Source organism: Channa argus, chromosome 13 (genome assembly GCF_033026475.1).
Source record: "Channa argus isolate prfri chromosome 13, Channa argus male v1.0, whole genome shotgun sequence".
NCBI classification, from domain to species: Eukaryota; Metazoa; Chordata; class Actinopteri; order Anabantiformes; family Channidae; genus Channa; species Channa argus.
Window position 1 is genome coordinate 17,829,684 of NC_090209.1, and position 24,219 is coordinate 17,853,902.

At 37.1% G+C, this 24,219-nt stretch overlaps 2 protein-coding genes across 3 annotated transcripts in view; one reads left to right on the forward strand and one right to left on the reverse strand.

Annotated features, from left to right (window-relative positions):
* The window catches only part of si:dkey-11f4.7 (piezo-type mechanosensitive ion channel component 2), a 32,942-nt gene extending 32,279 nt beyond the window's left edge, over positions 1-663 (reverse strand). The window contains exon 1 of the mRNA XM_067527306.1: positions 455-663. Coding sequence (XP_067383407.1) covers positions 455-518 — 64 coding nt within the window. The 5' untranslated portion in view covers positions 519-663. The remainder of the gene's footprint in view (positions 1-454) is intronic.
* A 4,210-nt stretch (positions 664-4,873) lies between these two features.
* gnas (GNAS complex locus) overlaps positions 4,874-24,219 on the forward strand; it is a 28,059-nt gene continuing 8,713 nt past the window's right edge. Inside the window, exons 1-6 of one of the 2 annotated variants that reach the window (XM_067527308.1) lie at positions 4,874-5,128; positions 5,422-6,672; positions 11,597-11,669; positions 16,575-16,629; positions 16,772-16,891; positions 22,169-22,266. In XM_067527308.1, the coding sequence (XP_067383409.1) occupies positions 6,534-6,672; positions 11,597-11,669; positions 16,575-16,629; positions 16,772-16,891; positions 22,169-22,266 (485 nt within the window). In that variant the 5' untranslated portion in view covers positions 4,874-5,128; positions 5,422-6,533. Of the gene's footprint in view, positions 6,673-11,596; positions 11,670-16,574; positions 16,630-16,771; positions 16,892-22,168; positions 22,267-24,219 lie in introns of both variants that reach the window. The other variant, XM_067527307.1, reaches the window with a different exon arrangement.

The window sequence follows — 24,219 nt, forward strand, 5'->3', positions numbered from 1 at the left end:
ACCAGTTGAACAACAGAAGCATGCAAATTTTGAAAAATCCTCACCTTCCCTATAATTTTAAAAATATATATTTTAATATGAAACATGTTCTCAAGCAGGTAGTAGGTACATAAAGGTGTAATGTGTGATAGCTGTCTTTTTGTTTGTGTGTGTTACAGGTATTTTTTAATAATTCTAATTTGTTTAAGCTGTTTATAAAACATTTAAATATGCTAAATGCAAAGCGCAATACAAGCTGATTTACTGTATTAGGATTCACTTAAAGATTAATCTTACTCTGATCTGAACTCTGATATAATAAAAGCAGACATTGCTGCAGAAATACTATTTGTGTATTCAAGCTAAACCTTTAATGACCTCTTCTTTTTCCGGCTGAAATAGGTGAAGCTGAACACACCAAATTGCTGTTCCTATCAGCAAAAAAATTATAATGAATAATTAGATGTGAACTCACCAGCCAGCAGGAGCAGTGGTAGTAATAAGTTATATAGCATTCCAACCACAAGGTCGCCTGCCATGTCTCCTTCTCTGTGTCAGAGTCCCCCCACACAGCTTTTTCAAATACTGTCCCCCTTTAGACGTCAGCACAAATAGGTACAGTGCATGTCTTAGCAAGGTGTAGTGAAACTCCAACCTGCTCAAACATTTCTATGGAGAAAATGTATTCAGCCTCACATCTTTCTCCAATACAGCAATGTAAATACACATAAACTATCTAATGAGAGATATAAGGTCAGTCCGGTAAAAGCAGCACTGACAAAAATTACAAGAGAAAGCGAAGAGATTCTTGATTAAAAACTGTGTAAAATGGACTTCGTCGGCTCTTTGCTTCTGTCTCTGTCACACCCTCCTTTCCCTCCTCCACCTCTCTCTCTCTCTCTGTCTCACTCTCAGCATAATGGGCTATATCTCTATTACTATGTTCATACTGGTCTCACTTGGGAGAATATCACCCAAGAGAATATCACAAACATAATGGTGATAATACATAAAAGTAGACAAACAAGCAGCAACGGTAGAGACAATCAATGACGTGTTTACAAAAAGCATTATGAAGTCTTTGTAGCTGTGCTAAAGTTTTTTCTGATACTACTGTGTGTCTGCATATGAGCACAGGCGTATTTGTCTAGATTTATGCATTATGCTGAAACCACTGTGAATTTTCTTTATGACTGGAACCCAGACGGGTACTCACTGTGTTTGTTTCCTTATAGCTCCGTCAGGCTGGCTCATCACATTTGTGCTGTGGGGTGAAGGGAAGTGTATCTAATATTCATGGCTGTGAGGCCATTAAGAGCTGGTGTGACTACAGAGGAATGATCAGTGTAAGGACTGAGATTTGCAAAAACATTAACTTTATTTCCAACACAAGCACACTGAAAGTTCGAAATTATATCTTGCGTTTCAGATAAAAATTTTGGCAATGTAAACCAGTAACAAATCTTCTAATATAGCAGCTGCAGCAGTGTGTGCACAAGGCTGTTAAAGCAGTAAAATGGATAAATAACAGGTTTATTATTATTTTCTGTATCATTTTCTACTATAATTACCAAAATTGGAGCCATAAAGGGTTCAAGGGGAAGACGAAAACACAACAATCTGTGTTTAAAAATCTAGAAATTGTGTGCATCATTAAATATAAAGAAGATAACTGTCTTCGATTTTACTATAGCTCAGTACTGCTCTGAAATCTATGAATGTTTTATTGATGGCTTGTGAACTTGGCAAATAAAGTGGTAAAATAAAGTACAGTCCAGTATAAAAATTGATGAAACAGTTACTGTAAAAACTTTTATTCAGTTCAATTTGTCAGGCGTTTTGCTTCCTGAGCTTTAATATAAAGCAGTTTGTAAAGCTGAGTCACTAAACTTTGAATTCACCTTATATATAAGAAATATTTCAAACATTTAAAAGTTTAAGCTTGTTCTTTCTAAGCATTTGCTGCTTTTCTAAAGTCGTTTGTCATAGTAAAACAGATATGTTTCTATTCTGAGGTATCGTAAAAAACATGCAGTTTGATAAAATTAGCTTGCATTATAAGGCATGTAAGGGCATTTTACACTATTTCCTTACATATTTCACACCTAATCATTAATCTGTGGAGACATTTCTTTGTACATAATTAAATATTAAAAATATTTAAATAATCATTCATTCACTTCTTAGAACTTATTCAGTGACAAAACAATTTATGACTATAGACTGTTGGAACAAAGCAACTATTTGTTCCCAGTAACAGGGTAAAACAGAAAAAGAGGAACGAAGGATGCAGAAAGGGATTTGTTGATCTTAACATTTTAGCAAAAAGGTATTCTATATATAGAATACTATATAAACAGCTAGTTTATAAATATATTTAATTACCACAACAACATGATTAATTGAGAAGTTTCTAACCTTGTTGACTCAGGCCAGGGCAAACTAATAAATCCTTTTGTCTGTAGATTTTTGCAGATGACGATCCTGTGTGGGCAGAGGAATGAAAAGTAAAAGCACACATTCAATTAAACCTCGGCAGTAGGTTTAAATTGATTATGACGAGAATGCTGAGCAGGAGGCAAACATTTCTTGACAGTGCTGATAAAAAGAGCTGCAAGCAGACGTGGTGTAAAAGGGTCTTGTGTGATGATGGAAAGAGAAAGTGTGTGTGTGTGTTTGGTAGTTATGAGATGAAGGAAAGAGATTATTATTATTAAGAGATTATAGTTAAAGCTTTGCTTTACTTTTAATATAAATGGATATAAATATAACAGGTTTAGGTGCAGGTTGGACTTATTCAGAACTGATTGATCCTGTATGCTTAGCTTGCGGATGAGAAAAAGTAGGAAAGTGTCTGCCCCAGACTGTAATCACTTAGAAAAATGTCTGACTTGGCATGCTGACACATTATTGGGAAACTTTTACAAATTTTTTGTGTTCTGTTTTTGATGAGTTCTGAGCCAATATTGATCTGGTTCTGGGAACTGTGAGTTCCTCCAACATTTATATATTTTATGGTCCTTTGCCAACTTTGTTAATTGTTGCATTTCTTTCCATCACGTTCTGCAACACAAAAGCTGCTCCCAACTACTAATACTACAATATCGAAATATCGAAATTTACAGAGTGAAAAGGACACAAAGTGTAGAGAACACTTCAGGAATGCAGATACAGAGTTTACTGTACCACAGCTTTTACTCTACCCAGAAATGCATTTTAGTTTTAATGTAACTTTTTTGCACACTCATAGTTTTTTCACATTAATATGTACATAGTCCATCCACACCACACCAAATCTTAATAACACTGCCACCACAATGGCCATGTAAATGTTATTAATATTATGATGATTACTGTATTAGTTTTAGTAGTATATTTGTTGTTGTTGTAGTAGTAGTAGTATGTGTAATATTACGATTTGATATTTATTTTGTGTTATATGTTGACACTGGACAAAAACTGACTCCCTTTTACACCTTAAAACCTGTTCAGAACATTAACTAGTGTTTGGACAGGGAGTTTAGAAAGTTATTAATTTTAGGATACAAGGCCATTTTCAGAAAATTCTGTTTGAGTGTCTTTAAAGTGTCTTTACATATTCTAAATAACCGTTATGTGCTGTTGGTTTTACAGCGCCAAAGGAAACCAAAACTGCAACGCTTAGAAGACTGCTGCCACCTAGTGTTTAAGATACCTAACAACAACAGAGGTGATGGACTGTCCCTGTGTACAGTAATACTTGAAATCAACGGTTTTTAACTAGAAAAAGTAGAAGTTTTTATTTGGATTTTAAGGAATTTCTATGTGATGCCCAGAAAAACTAGTGAAATTATTTTCTAATTATTGGATTCTGGAAACAGTTATATTTATTTATGTATTAATTTAAATTACAATAACAGTGTATTATTAATTTAGTTATAATACCAACTTGTTTGAATATTTATTTTTAAAACATATTACCTCTGTAAAAATTGAAAAAGGTTTGTTAATAATCATTTGGACTTACTCTCTAATTTTGCTATTTAGAGATTATGATTAGTGTATATCATTCCTGTGCAAAGGACTATTGGCAGCTCATTATTATATGATTATACTTAAAAGTATTGCTAGTTGGGGTATAACAGGTTTATTTTAAACACACATTCTAATGCACTTACTGACTTATAAAAACAAAAGTTTTATTAGCATTCCTATTCCTGTGGCTGGTATAGGTTTACATAATTCTTTATTATTTTTTTATTTTTTGAGATTATATCTTCGTTATCTTCTCTGCAATTACCTGTGTAGAGTGATGTACACATTAAAACTAATTGTTCACCAGTCAGTAACAACTTGTTAACAAGTCATTCATAAACATAAATAATAAAGTGCCCCATCTATCAATCAGATGTGCCTTCCAGAAACTGGAGTCCAGGTAGGGACACTGCACCAAGCAGAATGACTCAGTTAAATAGCATGCAGCAACTGCTCTGACTGTTTGTTAACAGGAATAATCAATAGTTTTAAATGATTAACACCTAACTTATTCAAGTTTAAAGGTAACAAAACCACACAGTAGTTAACAACTTAAATCAGTATATGGCTAATTAAACTGAGTTAAGTAACACTGATAATACAAAGTAGTGTATCTGGTAATTGAAGCTGGCAAATAAATTAAATGAAGCAAAAAGTACAGTATTTCCCTTTGAATGGTGGTGGGCTTACAGTAGAAAAATAGATCACTTACAAAAAATACATATAGTAACTGTACTTAGTTACTTGCTACTAAATGCCTGAGTACTTCTTCCGCCGCTGTGGCTAAGCAAAATGCTGGCATAGCTGCACCACACTCCGCACCGTGTGCCGCCTTCTCCTACTTTGAAGAGGGCGCCGTCTTCTCCGCAGAGCCGCGCCGCTGACGCTGTTCCGCGCCCGGGCCACGTGACGAGACGAAGCGGCCTCTCTTCTCCTCTTCTCTCGGCCCTTCCTTCCCAGGGTTCAGTGAGCGTTGTGTGGCCCCACCCCGTCTCTCTTCAGCGCTGTCTATCTCCTCAGTGTAAGCTACTATTCTCGGAGAGAGAGAAAGCGAGAAAATAATAACCTCAAAGAATTGGTTATTCCTGGCTTTCACCTTCCACGAGAAGCGGCCAGGAGGGGAGCGGCCTTCGCGGTGGGAACCAAAACTGGGGCTGCTACAACAGCCCCGTGTCCTCTTTTTTTGTGAATGTAAATGCATGTAGACTCAAGCCTGTAGCATATTTACCCAGCTCGGTTTCAAGAGGAATTTCTATATAAATATGTATGCTTGTATGACAGTGTGTGTACCAATAGGCCGAATATAGGCTATAAAACCTGAGCCTGACAGCGGGGGTTGCTTTTCACCTGCAAGAAACGTGGATACATTTCGAGGGATTTTCACGTCTTGGTCACGTTTTCTTTTCCTTTGTCGTTTTTCTTTTTCAGTGTGTTACTTGAACGGCTTCGTCGGAGTCGAGTGGGGATTTTTTTTTATAAATATATATATTTTTTTAAGTCTTTCAGTGCGCAGTTTTTGGAGGCTCTGTGGTGATGTGAGGGGCTGATAACACATTTCGGCAACAAAAGCGAGGGGCAGCGAGCAAGAGAAGGCCCATTTGGAGGAGAAAACAGCAAGGTACAGCCATCACAAATAGGGAGGCCAAATCGGGGGATATCGGATCGTTTCGGGTTTGGAGGTGGCGGGGGAACCAGCTGTAAAGACAAGCACCGTGAGTTTGGAGCTCGTTTAGCTTGCTTTGATGCAGAGAATGTAAAGGATCCGGATGACGACGGAAGCGATGAGAATATCACACATGTAGCTCGCTTGGCTGTAAATATTATTTTCCTCCCTTCTGTCCTGCTGGGCCCCGACGAAGACACCAGTCGGGGAGACAGAAAAACCGAGAGTAAAAGTGTACACCTATGGAAATGTTTATCATGAAAGGAGACGTGGAAACGAGCCGCGCCGCAGCACATACGAGATTCTCGGACACGCCGAGATCGACTTCTTGTCACGGGCACCAGTGAGACGCAAGACCCGGGCTTTCGGAGATGCAAATTAGGTTGTTTATTCAGCCTCCATTTGAGGTGAAACCCAGGTTTTTGGCATCGTAACAGACACTGTGGATTACAGTTCGTAAGCGCACACACGGCCGACGGAGGAGGTCGTGTCAAAAAACAAAAACAAAAACTACACTGCATGTGAAGGAGGGAAAAACCCCGAGAAGGATTCAGCAAACTGAGACGGCGGCCTCGGTGTCGTCAGTAACAGTATCCTGCCCTTTCTCTGACAGCAAAATACGCGTTATGGACACATAATTTCTACTGTGCTGCACCACGGACAGTTTGCTGAAGCAAATCGGGAACGTTGGAGGGTGTAAATGTGGGTGATATTGCAGCCAAATCAGCGGGTCAAACGAGGGATCTAGACAAGTTTATTTATTTTTCTTTCTACACATCCTCTCCACCTCCACTTTTTTTTCTTGTTCTTCTTCCACCTACTTCTCGTCCTCCTCCCTTGGACCCCCTTTTTTCTTTTTCTTTTTCCTTGCGGGAAAATGGGTTGTTTGGGCAACAGTAAGACCGAAGACCAGAGAAATGAGGAGAAGGCACAAAGAGAAGCAAACAAAAAGATAGAGAAGCAGCTCCAAAAAGACAAACAGATATACAGAGCAACACACAGACTATTACTCTTAGGTGAGTACAATGTTTCTCTCTCTCACCCACTGCTTGCCGTTTTCCAGACAAGGCCTTAGTCTGCACAGTTGAGGCTCTGCTTCCTCACTGCATAACCTTCTGGGATGTTGTTTTGGGAAATATTGTCAACAGTATGACTTTGCCATTGCATAAGGCTAAAAATGCAGCAATCCGCTGAGTTTCCAGCATATAGCTTTTGGTTTTTCAGCCTACAGCCAACAACAAAAGTGCTTTTGTAGCACCATATGTTGGTATGGCAAGTGTACAGTGATGTAGCCGTAAATGTATAAATGGGAACAATGTCTGTCATAGAATAACCAGCCATAGACATGAATCACAACTGCAGTTATCATTTATACTTAATGCATGCAGGATTTTTTTAACAAGACATATCTCTTTCCAGTCAAATCCGCTTGGCACTAGCATGATGCACAGTACTCATTTTAGTCTTAATTGTCCCCAAAAAGTATAGAGTCTCCTTAACTAACATTTGTATTACTTTAAATGCAAGTTTGTGATGTGTGTAGCCCAAACAGTTCCTCAGGATAATGAGACCATAACTAAAACACACTGAATCCTACTAATGAAAAAATGAACATGTGTCAGACTCAACATGTGGTTGTGTGTGTGTGTGTGTATGTGTGTTTGTTTCTAGAGTGAATTGGAGGTGGGCTGGGTTTCTACATTACATAAGAGGCAAATAAAAGTGTCTCATTTTCTTTGCATGCTCTCTGCTGTATCCTCCTCCTATGTCAATTCACAGGTTTATCACCTCTAAGAAGTCACAGTGTTCTTTGTAAAAATCATAATATGTGATTACTGAAATACCATTAAGAGTGCATACTGTATGACACCACTGGTATTTGTGTTGGGGAGGAAGTTATGACTTTAGGAAAGCAGAAGGACAGGACACACAAAATTCAAAACAAAGATGTCTGCTGTGAAGTTGGATGCTTTTTCATTTTATAAGTTTTTAATATTTTGTCTCTGTCTCTGTACCTGCCAGCTGTTATGTAGGATTATGTATAGTGTGAAGGAAGTGGTGGTATCACTTGTTTAGTATCCATGTTGGGAAAAGTTACAGTAGTAGTAAGTGAAGTTGTACCTTCCATTTGTTTTGCCATGAAGAATCAGTGAAAGTGGCACCTAGGAACCAGAACATGATACATTTATAACATTTGCTGTATATTTAAATGGACGTGAAACACAGGTGTTGGTAATGGGTTTTCAGAACTAGATTTTTAGTATGACGTTTAACTGCTTAAGTTGTTGTTGTTGATCTTTGGATTATGTTACTCAGTATAATTGTTACTTGAAATCAAAGCTGCACTTGTGATTGGATTAGCTAGATGAACCTCAACAGTAATTAATACGTGGGCCATGTTGGGAGAGTCTCTTTCACATAAGGAGTGAATACAGTTTGCATTTCATTAAAGAGTAAACAATATATACCATATCTGTAGTCCATAAAATACACAACTTTACAGCTAACACATGCTGAAAACATTTAAACAAAATTCATATATTGCTCACTATCTATGAATATAAAAATAATATGAATTAAATGAAACTCTTTAGCCCTAACCTATATGGACATGCACCATGGGTTACAATACTTACTGGATCTTGTGAACTTTGGTAGATGAGTTTTCTGATGTACCACAACATTTTTCTGCCCCCCATAACATCTCACAGGAGAAAACAAAGATTCCCAAGTAAACACATGGATCCCCCTGAGAATACTTGAAGAATATTAACTGTGTGTTGATTATTGAGGTCAAAGTGGGTAGTGGAGTTGAACTGGAGTTGGCCAAAACATTAGAACCTCTTCTTATAATGCACTCCATGTGTTACTCTGAATCAGTATTGGACCAATCCAGGCATTTTTTTCAAAGCATCTGTATTTGCTAAAATTAAACCTAATTCATTTTCAATGCTGTCCTTACTGAACCCCAACGTGTTTTGTCCACCTGCTAGATGACCAAAACAAACTCTTAATCACATCAGGTTCTGCAGTGCAGGTATCTGCTGCAAACATTAAATATTTTGACTGTGAAAACTTTCCTCCATCCATCGATTATCTGTAACCGCTTATCCTTTTTAGGGTTGTAGGGGGGCCGGAGCCTATCCCAGCTTTCATAGTGCGATACCTGGGGTACACCCTGGACAGGTCGCCAGTCTATCTCAGAGCCAACACATTGGCAGTCTTCCTTCTAACACTTAGGGGGCATTAACGTTAAATTAATGATCTCTCTATTCATTCAGCCTTTCACTAAGCTGCTTGTTCATGTCTGCAGACTCTTGTTACACCAATGCACCGTTGAAGAAAGCCAGTTAAAAACCGGGCTATGCATATACACGCAATACAAAGATATCAGCGTTCTCTGACTGAAAACTACCTTGAAAAACAAGGTTTTCCAAATCCCCCGCCTCAATTTCGGAAACCAGCTTTCCTGTTTACATGACGGTTAAGAAATCAGATTTCCAGTAGCAATCTTCTTTAACATTAGCCTAGCAGCTTCTTGTTTTCAGCCAGTATTGATGCTGCTCTTACTGGTTAAAATGACAAAAATCTTCTCAGCTGTTGCTAACATTAACTAGGTCTGTAAATCATTGGATAAACATGCTTTCTGTGGTCCATGTCTGTATGGCGCTATGGAGCAAAACACAGATTGTATCTGAGTCAAGATAGTTCACCACATAACACAACTGTACAAATACAAGAGAACCTAGTGTCTTAATAGCTCTGGACAAAACAATACTGCTAGTACTCGTAATGATACCCCATTTTAATTATTATGTTTTAAAGTCTGCAACCTTTTGAGCATTAAAGAAAAGTCACAACTACACTGTTATACTTTGCTGTGTAATGTAATATAAGATGTTTACGATGTTTCTGCTAAATCATGTCAATCGTGTCATGTGAGAATCAACAGTGAGATAGAATTCCTGACATTGTGACATAAGGTCATTTGTCAGATTTAAGAGTAATATAATAAATGAATGGGGTGCACTGTAGCTTGCTGAGCCACTACAAATGCCCAAGCCCCATCATGCCGCCTTTTTCCAAAACAAATATGACTGGCGTTTAATACATTAGAGGAGCAACATTTGCGGAAAGGTTAAAAAAAAGACAAAGAAAGCACAGGTTTAGGGTGAATTCCTGGAGCACTGTAGAGAGTATATAGTAATATGAATGTAAAAAAAACTTTGTAAAACAAAGCAAACTTCATGTAAAGTTACTCTATGCCTGTTAGTAACTAGATCTTAACACTTTAGCACAGTAGATCAGTTGTCTTAAAATGATTCTAAACCACAGACGTTTTTCCACCTAGGCCTACTTGTGCAGGCTAACAAAGTATCGGGTGCAGTATTGTAAAGTTTTAGGAGTATGAGTAGAAGGACACAAAAGCTGGATCAGACTGGATGCATTGTGGTAGTATTTACATTAGAAAATTCCCAAATGATTATTCCCTTGGAATTATTTGAAAGCTAAGGTTTGCCTTCAGTTTGAGGATATTAGGGTAACATTTACAATGGTCATCATATGTGTCCCTTAGAGACAAGATTCAACACAGCTAAGAAAGTCTCCTTTCTTGAAGGAAGACTTGTCACCTTTACATTATCATATGAAATCATAATATTTCCAGTGTTTTTAGGTATTATCACCTGTCTTTATAGAGTCTGATATTTTGTAACACTGAATATCGGAATATCTAACCCTTATATCAATACTCCAAATGTTTCAAAAATGCAACAGGGATAACGGCTTTTATGAGAGGACTGCAAGCACAGCCTGTCCATCCAAACACATCCCCCCCGACCCATATTGGATTTAGCTAGAAACAAGCAATGTTGTCTTGAAATGAGGCACATCAGTGATCAAAGATTACGTAAAATAATTCAGGCAAACAGCATTTTTCATCGAAAGTCCCTGACACATATATAAACAGATTACGCACCTTAAAATAATATAAGCTTCTTTTAATGTTTGAGGCTTGTTGGCAGCCATATACATAGAAGCTGATTTAGTAAAGATAATTGCCCCCTAACAAAAATACATTATATAGGCCATGAGGACCATGATTACATACGTGCTCCTCATGTGTGTCTATGCCCTGTGATAACATTTTCTCCACAGAACATAAACATGCAAGGAGCTTTTAAGATAAATCTTAACTTGAGGGATCGAAATTCAAAATGGAGTATTCATCTATTAGTAAGAACAGAAAACCCAAATACTAATTTCCAAATTAGTCACATAATTATGTCATCAGCCAGAAAGCAGCTGTGTATTGTTGGTGATAATCAAAGCAGTGAAAAAAGTTTGTCAAACTTTGAATTAATTTTTGTAGTAGCGCTCTTGCTTATTATTTGGATGGCCACATATGCAAAAAATCTTATTTGTTTTGGTAGTAGAGTATATAGTCTCCTTAACTATTTAATGCTAGAGCAACTGTTTTTAAGTGAAATGTATAAAAGTTATCATTATTAATTCCAAAACGCAAGCTTATGATTGTGATTACAGCATCTCTCGGGATAGTTCAGCTTATTATTTTAGCCATGACATCTAACAGCACTGTCCTTGAAACTACCTTCAGCTCTCCCTGAAAAACAGTCACAGTTTTGTATGAAATTTGTTGTTTGGTCTTTCCTGTAGAGCGGAGTAAGTCCCAGCCACATTATAAACATCCAAATTGATAATTTTGTGTGTGTGTGTGTATATATATGTATATATATATATATGTATGTTATAGTGCAAGTATCCAAATATAGGAAATGGCATTACTGTATACACACTGAAAAGTCATATATACAATAAATTTGTACTGTCTGTATCCCAAAATATTGTATGTACATGACTTCTTGTTTTTTATGTCAACAGATCCTTTAATATTTTCTTTTTTCTCTTTGTGTCTCTCAGGAGCTGGAGAGTCAGGAAAGAGCACCATTGTGAAACAGATGAGGATCCTACATGTCAACGGTTTCAATGCAGAGTAAGCATGATGAGAATAAAGGCATAGAAGTTGCTGAGTAGAAAAAGTAGGTTTAGGTCAGTGGTACTTTTTAGCACGCAATATAAATTTTTGTAAAAATACTGAAGTCTCGTGACAAAATTAGAAAATAGTTTTAGGTATTTGAATTAGTTTTAGTCAACATAAAGTAGAAATATTGTCTAGTATTTGTCTGTGGTAGTCTTATTTTTGTCCAGGATCTACAGAAATATTGAAGAAAATTTGAGGTAACGCCTGTTACCATCTTGTTGTGTACAGTTACCATGGATATAAGCATTAGCTGAAAATTCTGTTTATTCATTCACTCAGTCTCTCTGCTGAGAGTGATTCTGTAATTGATTCATTTACATTGTGTCTGAAATATTGTTCTTCCGGTTCAGCTTGGAAAAGAAGCAAAATTGTTTGATAACATAACTACAGGCAGTTAGCTTTACCTTCTAAAGTCGGCATGCTACTGCATGTTCATAGCTATTTTTGCATCATCTTATCTAAATCTCAGCAGATTATTTCAGTTCATAAACCTGGTAACATCAGGTGAAAGAGACAAGCGGGTAAATAAACTTTTAAACTAGAGATGTGTGCAGTGGAGAAAACTGTTTCATTTATGAGCAGCTGCCGTTTCTGATTCCGCAGAGTCTGCAAGGCAGTGACTAAATACTTTTGTACTTTGTATTATAGTTTATTTCATGTCTGTTCATCCATCTTTCACATTATCATTTAAGTTTTAGTCATTGATGAAGGCTATAAAACGTATCGCCATAGTTTTTGTATTCAGTGAATATAAAGTATTCTCTTTAGTTTTTTAGGCTTCTAGTCTTCATTAAAAGTGCTAATTAACAAATATTCTTTATCAGTTTTCTTTATCAGACAATATCTGCTGAGTTAACCAAATGATATGTGTCCCATTTGTTGGGGGTGGATAGTTTAAGGAACATGAAACATGCTTAAGCCAACACCAAATCTTTTCTACCCATGTTTCATTTGCCTGCAGCCTGGATTTGCTTTTACTTTGGTGCAGTTCTTTGTCCATTGTTTTCATTGTTTTTCATTGTTGTCCAATGGACACACACACTGCTCCACTGGATAACGTAAACCCTCCAAAAGCCAGTATCCTTGTAAATACCTGTCAAAATACAAAAGAAGGGCCAAATTGGAACTGCATTTGTTAAAAATAGAAAGGTCACCAGTGTTGTGTCTGGCTGATGTGTTTTAATAATTTCTGGACAACAACAATAACTAATGAATGAGTGAATCCAGGCTATAGGCTGACTAACCAAACATGAGTAGAGAAGATTCAGTGTTTGCGTGAGTATCTATGGTGATTATGGACAGTACAAGTGATTTAGAAAGTGACAAAAAGTACCCTTTAAGCAACTATAACATTAAATTGAAATAACCTATGTGATTAAAACATCACAGCTTTAAATAAATTGCAGCATTTACCTGGTGAGCTTCACCTTAAAAGACCACCTATATCCAAATACCTGGTTAACATGCAGTCATGGGATATACCCAACTTTTAAGTTAATAAGAATTTACTGTGTGCAATAACAAACAAATGCCAAGTATACAATCAGATGCATGATACTGTCACAAAGGAGACACCAGTGCTAATCTCTCATTATTACATTTTAGTTACCGGACGTCATACTTGAGTTAAGACTTGTGCTTGTATGAATGGATTGAATGGAATGGCAGAATGGATTTCGTGTGTTTGTGTGTGTTGAGATGAGGCTGGAGGCATCTTCAAATCAGCACCTAAGGCGAAGATGAACATATGACTTAGCACATGACTCTGCAGCATTGAAGAGTTTTTGTCCATATGTGTGTTTATGTGGGTGTCTTTTAATAACAATTTTTGTCTTCTAGTCAGAACTGTGACTTTGCATTGAATTATGCAAAAGTATTGACCTGTTAAAATAGAAACCGCAATCTTAGAGGCCAGTTGTTTGCAGGTGTCCATATAACAACTATAGTAATATGTTTTAATCAGGCTGGATCCTGAGGCACAACATGCATTTATTGGTTCAGCACTTAAAGGGTTCAGCGGTCAGAGTAAGAGGGTTGAAAACTCCTTGTTTCAGTTACTGGCCTGATTCAGAATAGGAATGAATGACTGACTGGCTCAGCTTTCTGTATGCGATCACCAACTATAGCTGATCCCCCTTGGGCAAGGCAAGTACCCACCAACTTCACCAGTAGAGCAGAATCTTTGAGTCTAAAACAAAGTTGATGAACTGTAACTGTACTAAAACTATTTATGGAACTGAGAGTATCCACTGAGTTTAGTGATAATCCTCTGTATTCATAGTTATGAGTCTTCATTTCACTATTTTTAAACCATTGTTAATAAAAAATATTCCTCCTAGCTGCTTTAATTTCCAGTTGCTAAAGTTTTCACAGTTTGTGATGATGGTAAACTACCTTGCTAATTATTGATGAATCTGTATAGACTAAATGATTGAATAGCTTTTTTTAAAAAATCACCAATGTATTAATTACTGGTTGTCAGTTGACCCCCCCAATCAACTTTATCCACTAGTAATGACTAAAAATGCTTTGTCCATTCATGGCGAAACTGGCTCCAGCTCTACTTTTGTTTTAATCAGCTGCACTTCAATACAACGAATATACATTCTATTTTTATCCTATCCCTTAGATTTTTAAATTAAATCAATACCATAATACATTAATTATGTACAAATGTTATCAGAATATTAATTTCAGCCTAAGTTTATAAACCTCTGCCGCCTGCTTTATATCGGTTACTTATTCACTCTAAACATATTTGTAGACATCATCCCTGTAAAAATTTGCTGTGTCATGGGTTCTTTCTTGCTTGCTCACACATCCATTCAGCCACACTATCAAGGCTGGAGAGTGCATACACACGACCATGCGATTTTTAATGAATATCAGGTTGAAAATGTAAACAAGGCCCCTTCAGTTTCTCTCCTAACCCAATAAACTCTGCCTTACCCCCTCTTTTCTCTGTAATTCTCACCTTCGCTCGTGTTTTCAGTGCACGGTGACCTCACAGCCTTCTCTGGCTTCGTTACCATTTGTCATTGAGTATTGCTCAAATTAAATTGAAGTCTAAATTTTTTCCTGTGTAATACATTGACTTATTTTAGTGGGAATGTTGAGGCTCACTATAGTTTAATTTTCTTTATAAAAATTCTGAACAGGACCTCTAAAAAATGTCAATGCGACAGTTTCTAGAAATTGTACTAATGCACCTCTTGTTTTGCCTAAGTTGGCAATGACAGCAATATGAAATGTGACAGATTCTGTGAAAGGCCAAGATACGTTAAGAGTAGCAACATGGGAGCTTTACCCAGCAAGGTGTTGCCAATATAATGTATGTAGATTTTATATGAGAGTTTGTGTACATTGTATTTGAGTTGGTATTCGTATTTAGAACTATTATTATTATTATTTATTTATTGTTATTAATTATTAATATATTAATCTAATAGTCTTTGTGGTCTTTCATGATGCTTAATTTTACATGGTACCAATATGTTCACACAAGCTTTGGTTGGGCTATTGAGAAAATAAACTATTTTAGGCAGTGTCTTTCTTGATGTAATTATTATGTGCATTGCCTATAAATGATGAGATCAACATGTCACTATGTACATGTTACTTTAGCCTCCACATAATAACCAGAAATTGGAATCTGTAGAACTAAGCTGACAGCGACAAAACAATGCCCCTTTGCCAAGTGTCTGGAGGATGCTAAATGGAATTGAGTGTCTTTGCATGAGTAAAAACACATTCATTGTAGTGCTTCACATTTAGCCGTCTCATGAGTTCTTGTTCTGTTAGATCAATGAGCCTCTAACAGCCTACCAGATACCTGTTAGATAAAGTTGTGGGACAAATGCAGCCTTTGTTTTCAGTAAAAAGATGAGCATGCACATTTTATGCCATGTATTGATACCTGATCGTCTAGATGTTTGTGTAGTTTTGGACCAGTGCACCAGTGCTGCTTGTTAAAAAAAATAAATAAATAAAAACTGGCACAGAACTAAGAGGCCCATCTCGCCCATTGTCACTGACTGAACTATTGTAAACAAAATGCACTGTTGTCCTGGCAAGCTCAAGGTGAAAGATAGACTAACTGGGCCTCTGGTTGCCTTTTAATAGAAACAATTCTGTCACAGAGAGTCCAAATATCTTGTACAAACAACAATCCTTCACAACAGACATAATTTTCCTGCCACGCGTGCCAATGAAGGTCTGTTTATCCCTCCCAGATCTAAAACAAACCTAATGCAGCGCACACTATTGTAGCATGCAATGGGAACATCTCTCCCTCCTTCAATACTTGACCTAAGCAGTACCTTTTTATGAAACTAAACTCTTTTATGTTCAAGAGAATACTTCAATGGTAGTAAAGAGGAAATGTCGTAATATAAGGTGCCGGCCCTTTTTATGAGATATGTTTTCCTGTTGTGGAATAAGGCTCCTCAGAACAATTCTAGTATTTACTCCTGTCTCACGTTATACAATCGTTATTGAGTTTAGAAAGACTCAACATTATTAGAGCAACTAACAAACACTGAATTTCATTATTTTCTATCATTCCACTCTCTAAATGTAACACATTATATGCAGTTCACCTATCATCTGGGGCACTACTGAGTGTCTGAGAAATGATCTAGATGATTTTAAAGAAATGGATATTAGGAGGCCTAATGAAAGCTGCTGTAAAGTTATTATGGTAAAAGTCAATTTAGCATTTATCTATTTAGAAAAAAACGGAAAATGGAAAGACAGTGCCATATTAAGAGTTTAAAATAAAAATGTTAATGTCCAGAACTGGTATAGATCATCAATGTTTTCACTGTCGCTAAGTATTTGTGTGTATGTTTGTTTCAGAGAGAAGAAGCAGAAAATTCACGACATCAAGAATAATATTAAAGAAGCTATTGAGGTTAGTAAATGTCATTTAGCAAAAAACAAAACACCATTACTCTAAAGCTCTTGTCCTTTTCTTATTTAAAAAGTATGTCTCTCTTCTGTGTTTCAGTCACCTGCTCTTAAATGCAATGTTTGGGTTTGTGTGTTTGTGACAGACCATAGTAACAGCTATGAACAACTTGACACCACCAGTGCAGTTGGCGTGCCCGGCAAACCGGTACCGGATCGAATACATCCTTAACCTGGTTAACCAGAAAGACTTTGAGTTTCCATCTGTAAGTTGTACAACACACAGACTTTGCACGCCCACACTCACACGCACACACACACGCAGAAATTCCGTTATCTTCACACTAATTTTAACCAGGTTTTATTTTAACTTCTGGGGGTGACTTGCAGTTTCACCATTGATTAAATTATTAATTATTTTTACTTAATGCGCTTAAAGTAGTTTATTATGTATATATGTAAAAAACTACCAGTTTTTACATTTCTCAAAAGTATGGCCTAAATTGCTATTTCAAATTTAAGATTGGCCCTCATATTGGTTTCCTAACATGCCCTGTCCAATATGATACATTTAAAGCAGGTACAGGTATCATCCGCTGTGTTTTAGTAGACAGTATGTAATAGTCTCAACATCCCAGATGCTAATCTCTTGACATGGGTAGCAGATTCTAATGTTTATTAATGACCTGATGGGTAATGTCTGTGACTGGTTTAGTATTCTCAGTGGGACATTGCCATTAATTAATTGTCAGTGCCAAGAGACTAAACCTGTAAATGTCTCTTTTATTTTCCCTATTCAAAACATTTTAGTTGAAATGAGACTCGTTGCCTTCAACAGTAGGAAAATCATAGATGGTAGATGGTATAGCAGTACTAAAAAGGTACTGTAATACCCAGCCTTTATAAATGGCACTAAACCACATTTTATTAGGTTTGGTACTTTGGGAATGAAAGTGTTTTTAATCTGAGCCATTTTTCCTGAGTTGCATCAAAGAGCAGCAGTGGAGCAGTGTGTGTGAGCCGCACTCAGTTTCTGCTGCCTGTCTGCATGGATAGTGGGCGTGCCTGTCATCAGCACCCTTACTGTAGCCAGGCAGCTCTCATGGTAAATAGGGGACATGGCTGCGAGCACAAGAGCACTTCCTGATTATACATGAACTGTAGAAAAAGCAGATGCACAAAGCAGAAGGCTGAATTATTTTGCATCCAGAAAGTATTTACAGTACTCACCTTTTTCCACATTTTGTTATGTTACAGCCTTATTCCAAGAGGGATCAAATTCATTATTTCCTCAAAATTCTACAAACAATACCCCATAGTGACAACGTGAAAGAAGATTGTTTGAAATCTTTACAAATGTATAAAACAAAAGAATGTGTACAAATGTATGCCATGTATTCATGGCCTTTGCCATGACACTCAAAATTGAGCTCTGGTGCATCGTTTTTCCACTGATCATCTTTGAGATGTTTCTAAAATATGATTAGAGTCCACCTGTAGGAAGTACAGTTGATTGGATATGATTTGGAAAGGCATAAACTTGTCTATATAAGGTCCCGCAGTTAACAGTGCATGTCAGAGCCAAACCAAGCCATGAAGTTTGTCTGCAGACCTCCAAGAGAGGATTATATTGTGGGAAGGGAAGGGAATAAGCACAGTGGCCTCCATGATCTGTAAATGGAAGATGTTGGGAACTACCATGACTCTTTCTAGAGTGGGCCGCCCGGCCAAACTGAGCGATAGAAGGAGAAGGGAGGTGACTAAGAACCCGGTGGTGAATCTGAAAGAGCTTCAGTGTTTCTCTGTGGAGAGAGGGGGGCCTTCCAGAAGAACAACCATCTCTGCAGCACGCCACCAATCAGGCCCGTATGGTAGAGTGGCCAGACGGCAACAGCTGGCACATGATAGCCTGCTTGAAGGACTCTCAGACGAAGAGAAACAAAATTCTCTGGTCTGATGAAACAAAGATTGAACTCTTTGGCCTGAATGCCGAGTGTCATGTCTGTCATGCCTAAGACTGGGGCGACTGTTCATCTTTTAAAAAACAAACTTCTTTCACATTGTCATTGTTTGTAGAAGTTTTAAGAAAATATTGAATTTGATACATTTTGGAATAAGGCTGTGAATATTTTTCTGGATGCACTCTTTGTAGCTGACAGTCAGAGCAAGTTGACGGGCACCACCACAAGTGTGTAAATGATCTTTCAGCGATGCAGAGCCAACCTGGCTAACCAACTCACTGCCAGACAGGCCAACAGTAAAGCGCAACAGGCTAGTAAATGTAAGAGATGACATAATTACACCATGCACATCCTCTTAAATATCTTTACCCCTCAAATTCAAATGAGCGTAATTTATCTTGTGACAAGCAAACTTTTTTTTCAAGATAAGTCTAATTTGGCTAACTTTTTAACTAACTTACCATCTCTAAATGCGAATGCAGCAGTCATAGTGGTGACATTAACTTTTCCATAAATTGCATTCACTATAGTGAAGATCAACAACAGGTTATAACAGATATATACTTTCACTCAATAGCTAACTCCTAGTAATGGAAGGGATGGCAGGTACTGTGTACTGTAAATAATTATTGGAAATGCAGACCGAGCACAGTCTTCCACTTAGAAGGTGTATTGAATCTTAATAAACAAGTGTTATCTGTTTGAAATAACATAAACCCAAGTATAAGGAAGAACAGATGGCTGCAGACCACATAAAAGTGTTAATACACTTTACAACTATACCTACATGTATGAAACAGGACACATAAGCCAATATTTTATTGAGCATAGGAAAAATAGGTCCTTGGTAAAGGTCTGCACTTTTTTTTTTTTTTTTTTTTTTCTGGATTTTTCAAAATTGATAGTTTTCTTTGTTGAGTTCCATGTTCTGCTGTTCCATTACTGTTCTTGATGTTTTAGGTTTAGGGATTTTAGGCTATAGTGTGGTATGGTGTGGAGAACTTTAAGCAGGTATTGGTATGGAAGTCATATTTTTGCATTGTGACAATGCAAATAGAAATAGAAGTTAGTGCAAATATGACTGTGTCAAATGACCATCTTTGCCAGATACATTGATGTTCAATGGTTAATGAACAAATCACAATCAAATGCGTTAGTAATTTCATTTCATTAAGACACATTAGCTACTACAGGATTCAAATCTGTGTGTTTTTAAATAAAAGATTTAACCACTAAATCACCCAGCTGCCCCGGGAATTCCACTGACGCTTAGCTGTTGGGAAGCAATTATTTGTTTATGGTTGCTGTTTGGCTTTACTTGTTTGGTTTGGTGACTTGTTTATGACAAGCACAGCATAGTTTCCAAATTATAAACCAGGATGGTGAAAGTGTATTCTGCATTTCATGTGGGATCTGTTTCTGAGATAGAGGGACGATGCTGACCGTGTGTGTGTGTGTGTGTGTGTGTGTGTGTGTGTGTGTGTGTGTGTGTGAAAAAGACTGGGATATCAGATAACCCTACTCCCCACCCTGGGAAAAAAAAGGAGATTGCTTTTAAGACCACAGCTAATAAATAATATTGATTAATTGGCCAATCTCCAACAACACAAACAAAAAAAATCAAACAAAAACAAATTAAAGTATTGCAAGTGATTATAAAAAGTTTGGGTGTTAATGGTCTGCCACTGTCTGGTATTCCTAATCACAGATTCATTAATATATCATTTAAGATAGCAAAAATTATTTTCACTTTTCTAACATTGCAGGAGTGTTTTATTTCTAAAATGGCTGAAGTGAATTACAGCTTTTTATTTTTACCTTGCACTTTTATTTTTAACTTTATTTTTTTAACAGATTATCAGAAACTTTGGGCTGATCTTGGTCACCAGGTCTTTTGTGTCAAATTTTTATCCAAAGATAAATTTAAATTTTGGATTATGCACAATTACATTCCTAAAAAAAAAAAAAATTTCAATAAATTGCCTAAATTGTAATTGTTAAATTGGCTTTATGATTCTGTTAAATTTAACAAGCGAGTTACATATCTTCAAACATTATTGAACTTGTTCCACATGTTAACTCTAACAACTAAAATACATCTGTTATTAACATTTGTTCTTAAACATACACACTCTTCTCATATCATATTTGTTATCTCTCAATGTGAACAGCTGTTGGATGTTTCCTGTTATTAAGTTAACAATTATGTACATCATTTGCATTATTTGGGATTTCAATAAATCCTGAAATTTTAGAGCCATTAAATTACGAAACAATGTATTAGTTGGGCCAGATAATCTGCCCTGTTAACTATTATGCAGCTCTCTTCTTCAAATAAAAATTGCATAATGTATATCTTATTTATTGTGATTTTGTGTTTTATTTATGTGCATTTCCCCCAATTTCAAATACTTTTTAAAGCTCAATTAATACTGCCAAAATATATTTCTATTTTTATATTACATTTGATATCTTTTCTGTAAACTCCAGTAATGTATTATGCAGCTGCTGCGTACATGCAAGCATGCCTGCGTGTTTGGAGCTGCCCCACCCAGCGTTAGACACAGAGACGGCGAAGAAACTGCACCACGAAGAGTGCTCTTCAAGTGCAAAGAAAATGCTGATAATCGGTCAACATTCCAATTTGGAGTGACTGACACTGTCTAGCCCTGTACCGGTGAGGCAACAGGTCATTACAGATCCGGTTTTACTGGCGTCAGAAAAAAAGAAATTTGCGTTAATGCAAATGATTAATGTATTTCTCTTGGCATCCCCAAGAGAATGAATACTATATACCATATTTGATAGAGGGTTTTATGCAAGGTATCAGTCTTTGTGCACTGTCAGGTCACTTTTGTTGTTTTTTTCCCAGCATGTTTGTATTGTTCTTGAAATAAAATCTACAGGTGACATTTGTACAAAGAATGCACTAAGAAGTGAAGTGGTCCTCATCCATCTTTGCATGTCATTGAGTCTGACTGCATTTGCTAGATCTTATTCTTTTCCCCACTACTAATTTTTAAAGGCACATACAAAACCATCTTCCATACACAACATGAACTGCATGTAGTGTCAACTAAAGCTCTTGAGTGCCCTGAGCCCTCAGAGACACCATGTGAACAACTGGAAACTGTGGACTACTTTCATTATTCTTCATGGCTGTCGAATCTAAAAATAAAAATCATATTTCTATTAAACTAAATGATACCAGCTGCCAGTATCTCAGTAGTATTAATGTTATAGATCACACTGGTCTTCCAGGAGAAACTACTCAGGTAGCAGGTCACAGAAATAACATTTTATCAAAACATCACACCCCTTCGTTTCCAAGCCCTTCCCACTTTTACACAGATGTTGTGCCGAAAGGGATGCTGCAATTTTACTTCCCTCACTGCCGGAAAAATCCTGTGGCCCACCTGTCATGGGTTTTTTCCTTTATACAGAACATTTTGGCTGCAAAATATCAACTTTAACATAATTTTTTTTATTGGTGCATCAGATGTCAGCTTATTTTTTTGTAACTCTCCCATCAGTCTCTTCATCCTATCATTTGTGTATTTCTGTGTTTCTTTGTCTCTACAGGAATTTTATGACCACGCAAAGATGCTGTGGCAGGATGAGGGGGTCAGGGCATGCTACGAGAGATCCAATGAGTACCAGCTAATTGACTGTGCACAATAGTAAGTAAACAATCTGCTGGTCCAGCTTACATGGTTTCCTAAATCCCAAGGTTATCTCATCAAATATCTCATTTTGTGTGAGCAACTGTCCAAATTCCAAAAGTAGGAAACCCAAGGTACCTCCATAGCCTAATGACCATATAACCACAAAAAGTATAGTTCCATTCCAGCCTTTCCAAACAAGGGATTTGTATTGCAATTCATAGCATCCTCTTTCTACCACACAGTTTCTGTCTTCCTTTTCACTGTCAACTTCCAAAACAAAGGTAAAATACCAAAAACAAATGGCAAAACACTGAGAAGGTTGCATGAGGGAAAATGTAGTTAAATGATCTTAAGAAAAAGCTGATTTTTCAGATGAAATGACAATTTGTTTAATCTCCAAACAGACTGAATTGCATGGAAAAATTTAGATGTTTATAACATTTGGGCTTTGTCACATATGTAGGTGCTGATGATTTTCGGCCTTGTTTTACCCATAATGCATCACAGTTGCACAATTCTGTGAATTGGGCAGCACCGTGGTCGAGTGGTCAGTGCTGCGGTCTCAAAGCTACAAGGCCCATCGGTTCAGATACACTGATTGGCTGCGGCTTTTCTTTGTACAGTTTGCATTTTCTCCCGTTGTGCTTGCGTGGGTTTCCTCTGGGTGCACCATTTCCTCCCACAGTCAAACACATGCATTTTGCATTAATTGGTGACTCTAAATTGCCTGAAGGTATAAATGTGAGCATGAATGGTTGCCTGTCTATGCATTTATCTATGTGTTGGCCCTGAGATAGACTGGCTACCTGTCTTTTTCCTACGGACAGGTGGGAAAGGCCCCCTCCAGGCCCCCATGACCCTGAACAAGATAAGTGGTTAAAGATGAGGCATGGATTGATAGATATTCTCTCTTGCCTAAAGAGCTCATCCAATTTAACAATGTCCTACTGTGTAAATAGAAGCCTGATGTAAACCTTAGACAGCCTTTCTGTATGTTATTGTTTATCCTGCAAGAGAAATCATCAGTGGTAAACTGTCACAAAGGTGCTGTAACTTTTGGCCTTTCAGCAGTTCACTGAAGAAGTTCTTTCCTGCATAAACTGACAGACAGATATTAAGTCAGTGCACAGATAGCAACAACATTGCTTAAAAATTGCTTCATGTTAGTAGGCTATATGTATATAACTCCCAGTAAATGGACCATCTCAGACAATTTACAAACACTTTGAGGCAACACAACAACCAGTGCTAATGATCATCTTTAAACATTTGCAAATGTTCAAACTGAGACATTAGCTGCCCTTTATATGCTAAGGTAGCTAGACGATTAGATTTGTTTGTTCAACATTTACATTTGGAGATTTGGAAATATGTGCAGCTGACAGCATCTTTACCCTGCACAGCATATATTTAAAGCATTTCATTGTATGTTGTACATTTTCTTCTAAAAATGCTAATGTATTGTTATGAGCACACAAAAGCATCTTTAATTTGTCTTTACCAGCTCAAAGTTTGACTGATACTTATGTCCAGTTTTCATTGTCAAAGCTAAAGCAGGTGAAAAGACTGAAAGGAAAATTGTAGTCAAGTAGTTTTCACAAATCAACAGTTTTCAGGTTTTGGAGCAAACATGGCTGAAGCTGAGTCATCACAATGTATAAAAGAGAAGAGGGTGATGTTTAAAGATGATACCTTTGCTGCTCAGCTGTGGACCATGAGCCTGTATGGCTGTTTGCTAGTGAATCCCTTTTCATCAATATTACATGTATGTAATTTTGCACTAAACCATAGGACTGGTGTTTTTAGAAAGTTTACAAAAGGAGAAACTCCCTGCATATTTATCTTTCAGGTGTTTGAGTCCAGTCTTTTGTTCCCTCCTTCTTGTTGCTCATAGATCCAGCAACACAAACTCCTCCTGCTCATGGCTTCTTTTTTCTCTTCTTGTCTTCCTTTTCTCCATCTGTCTAT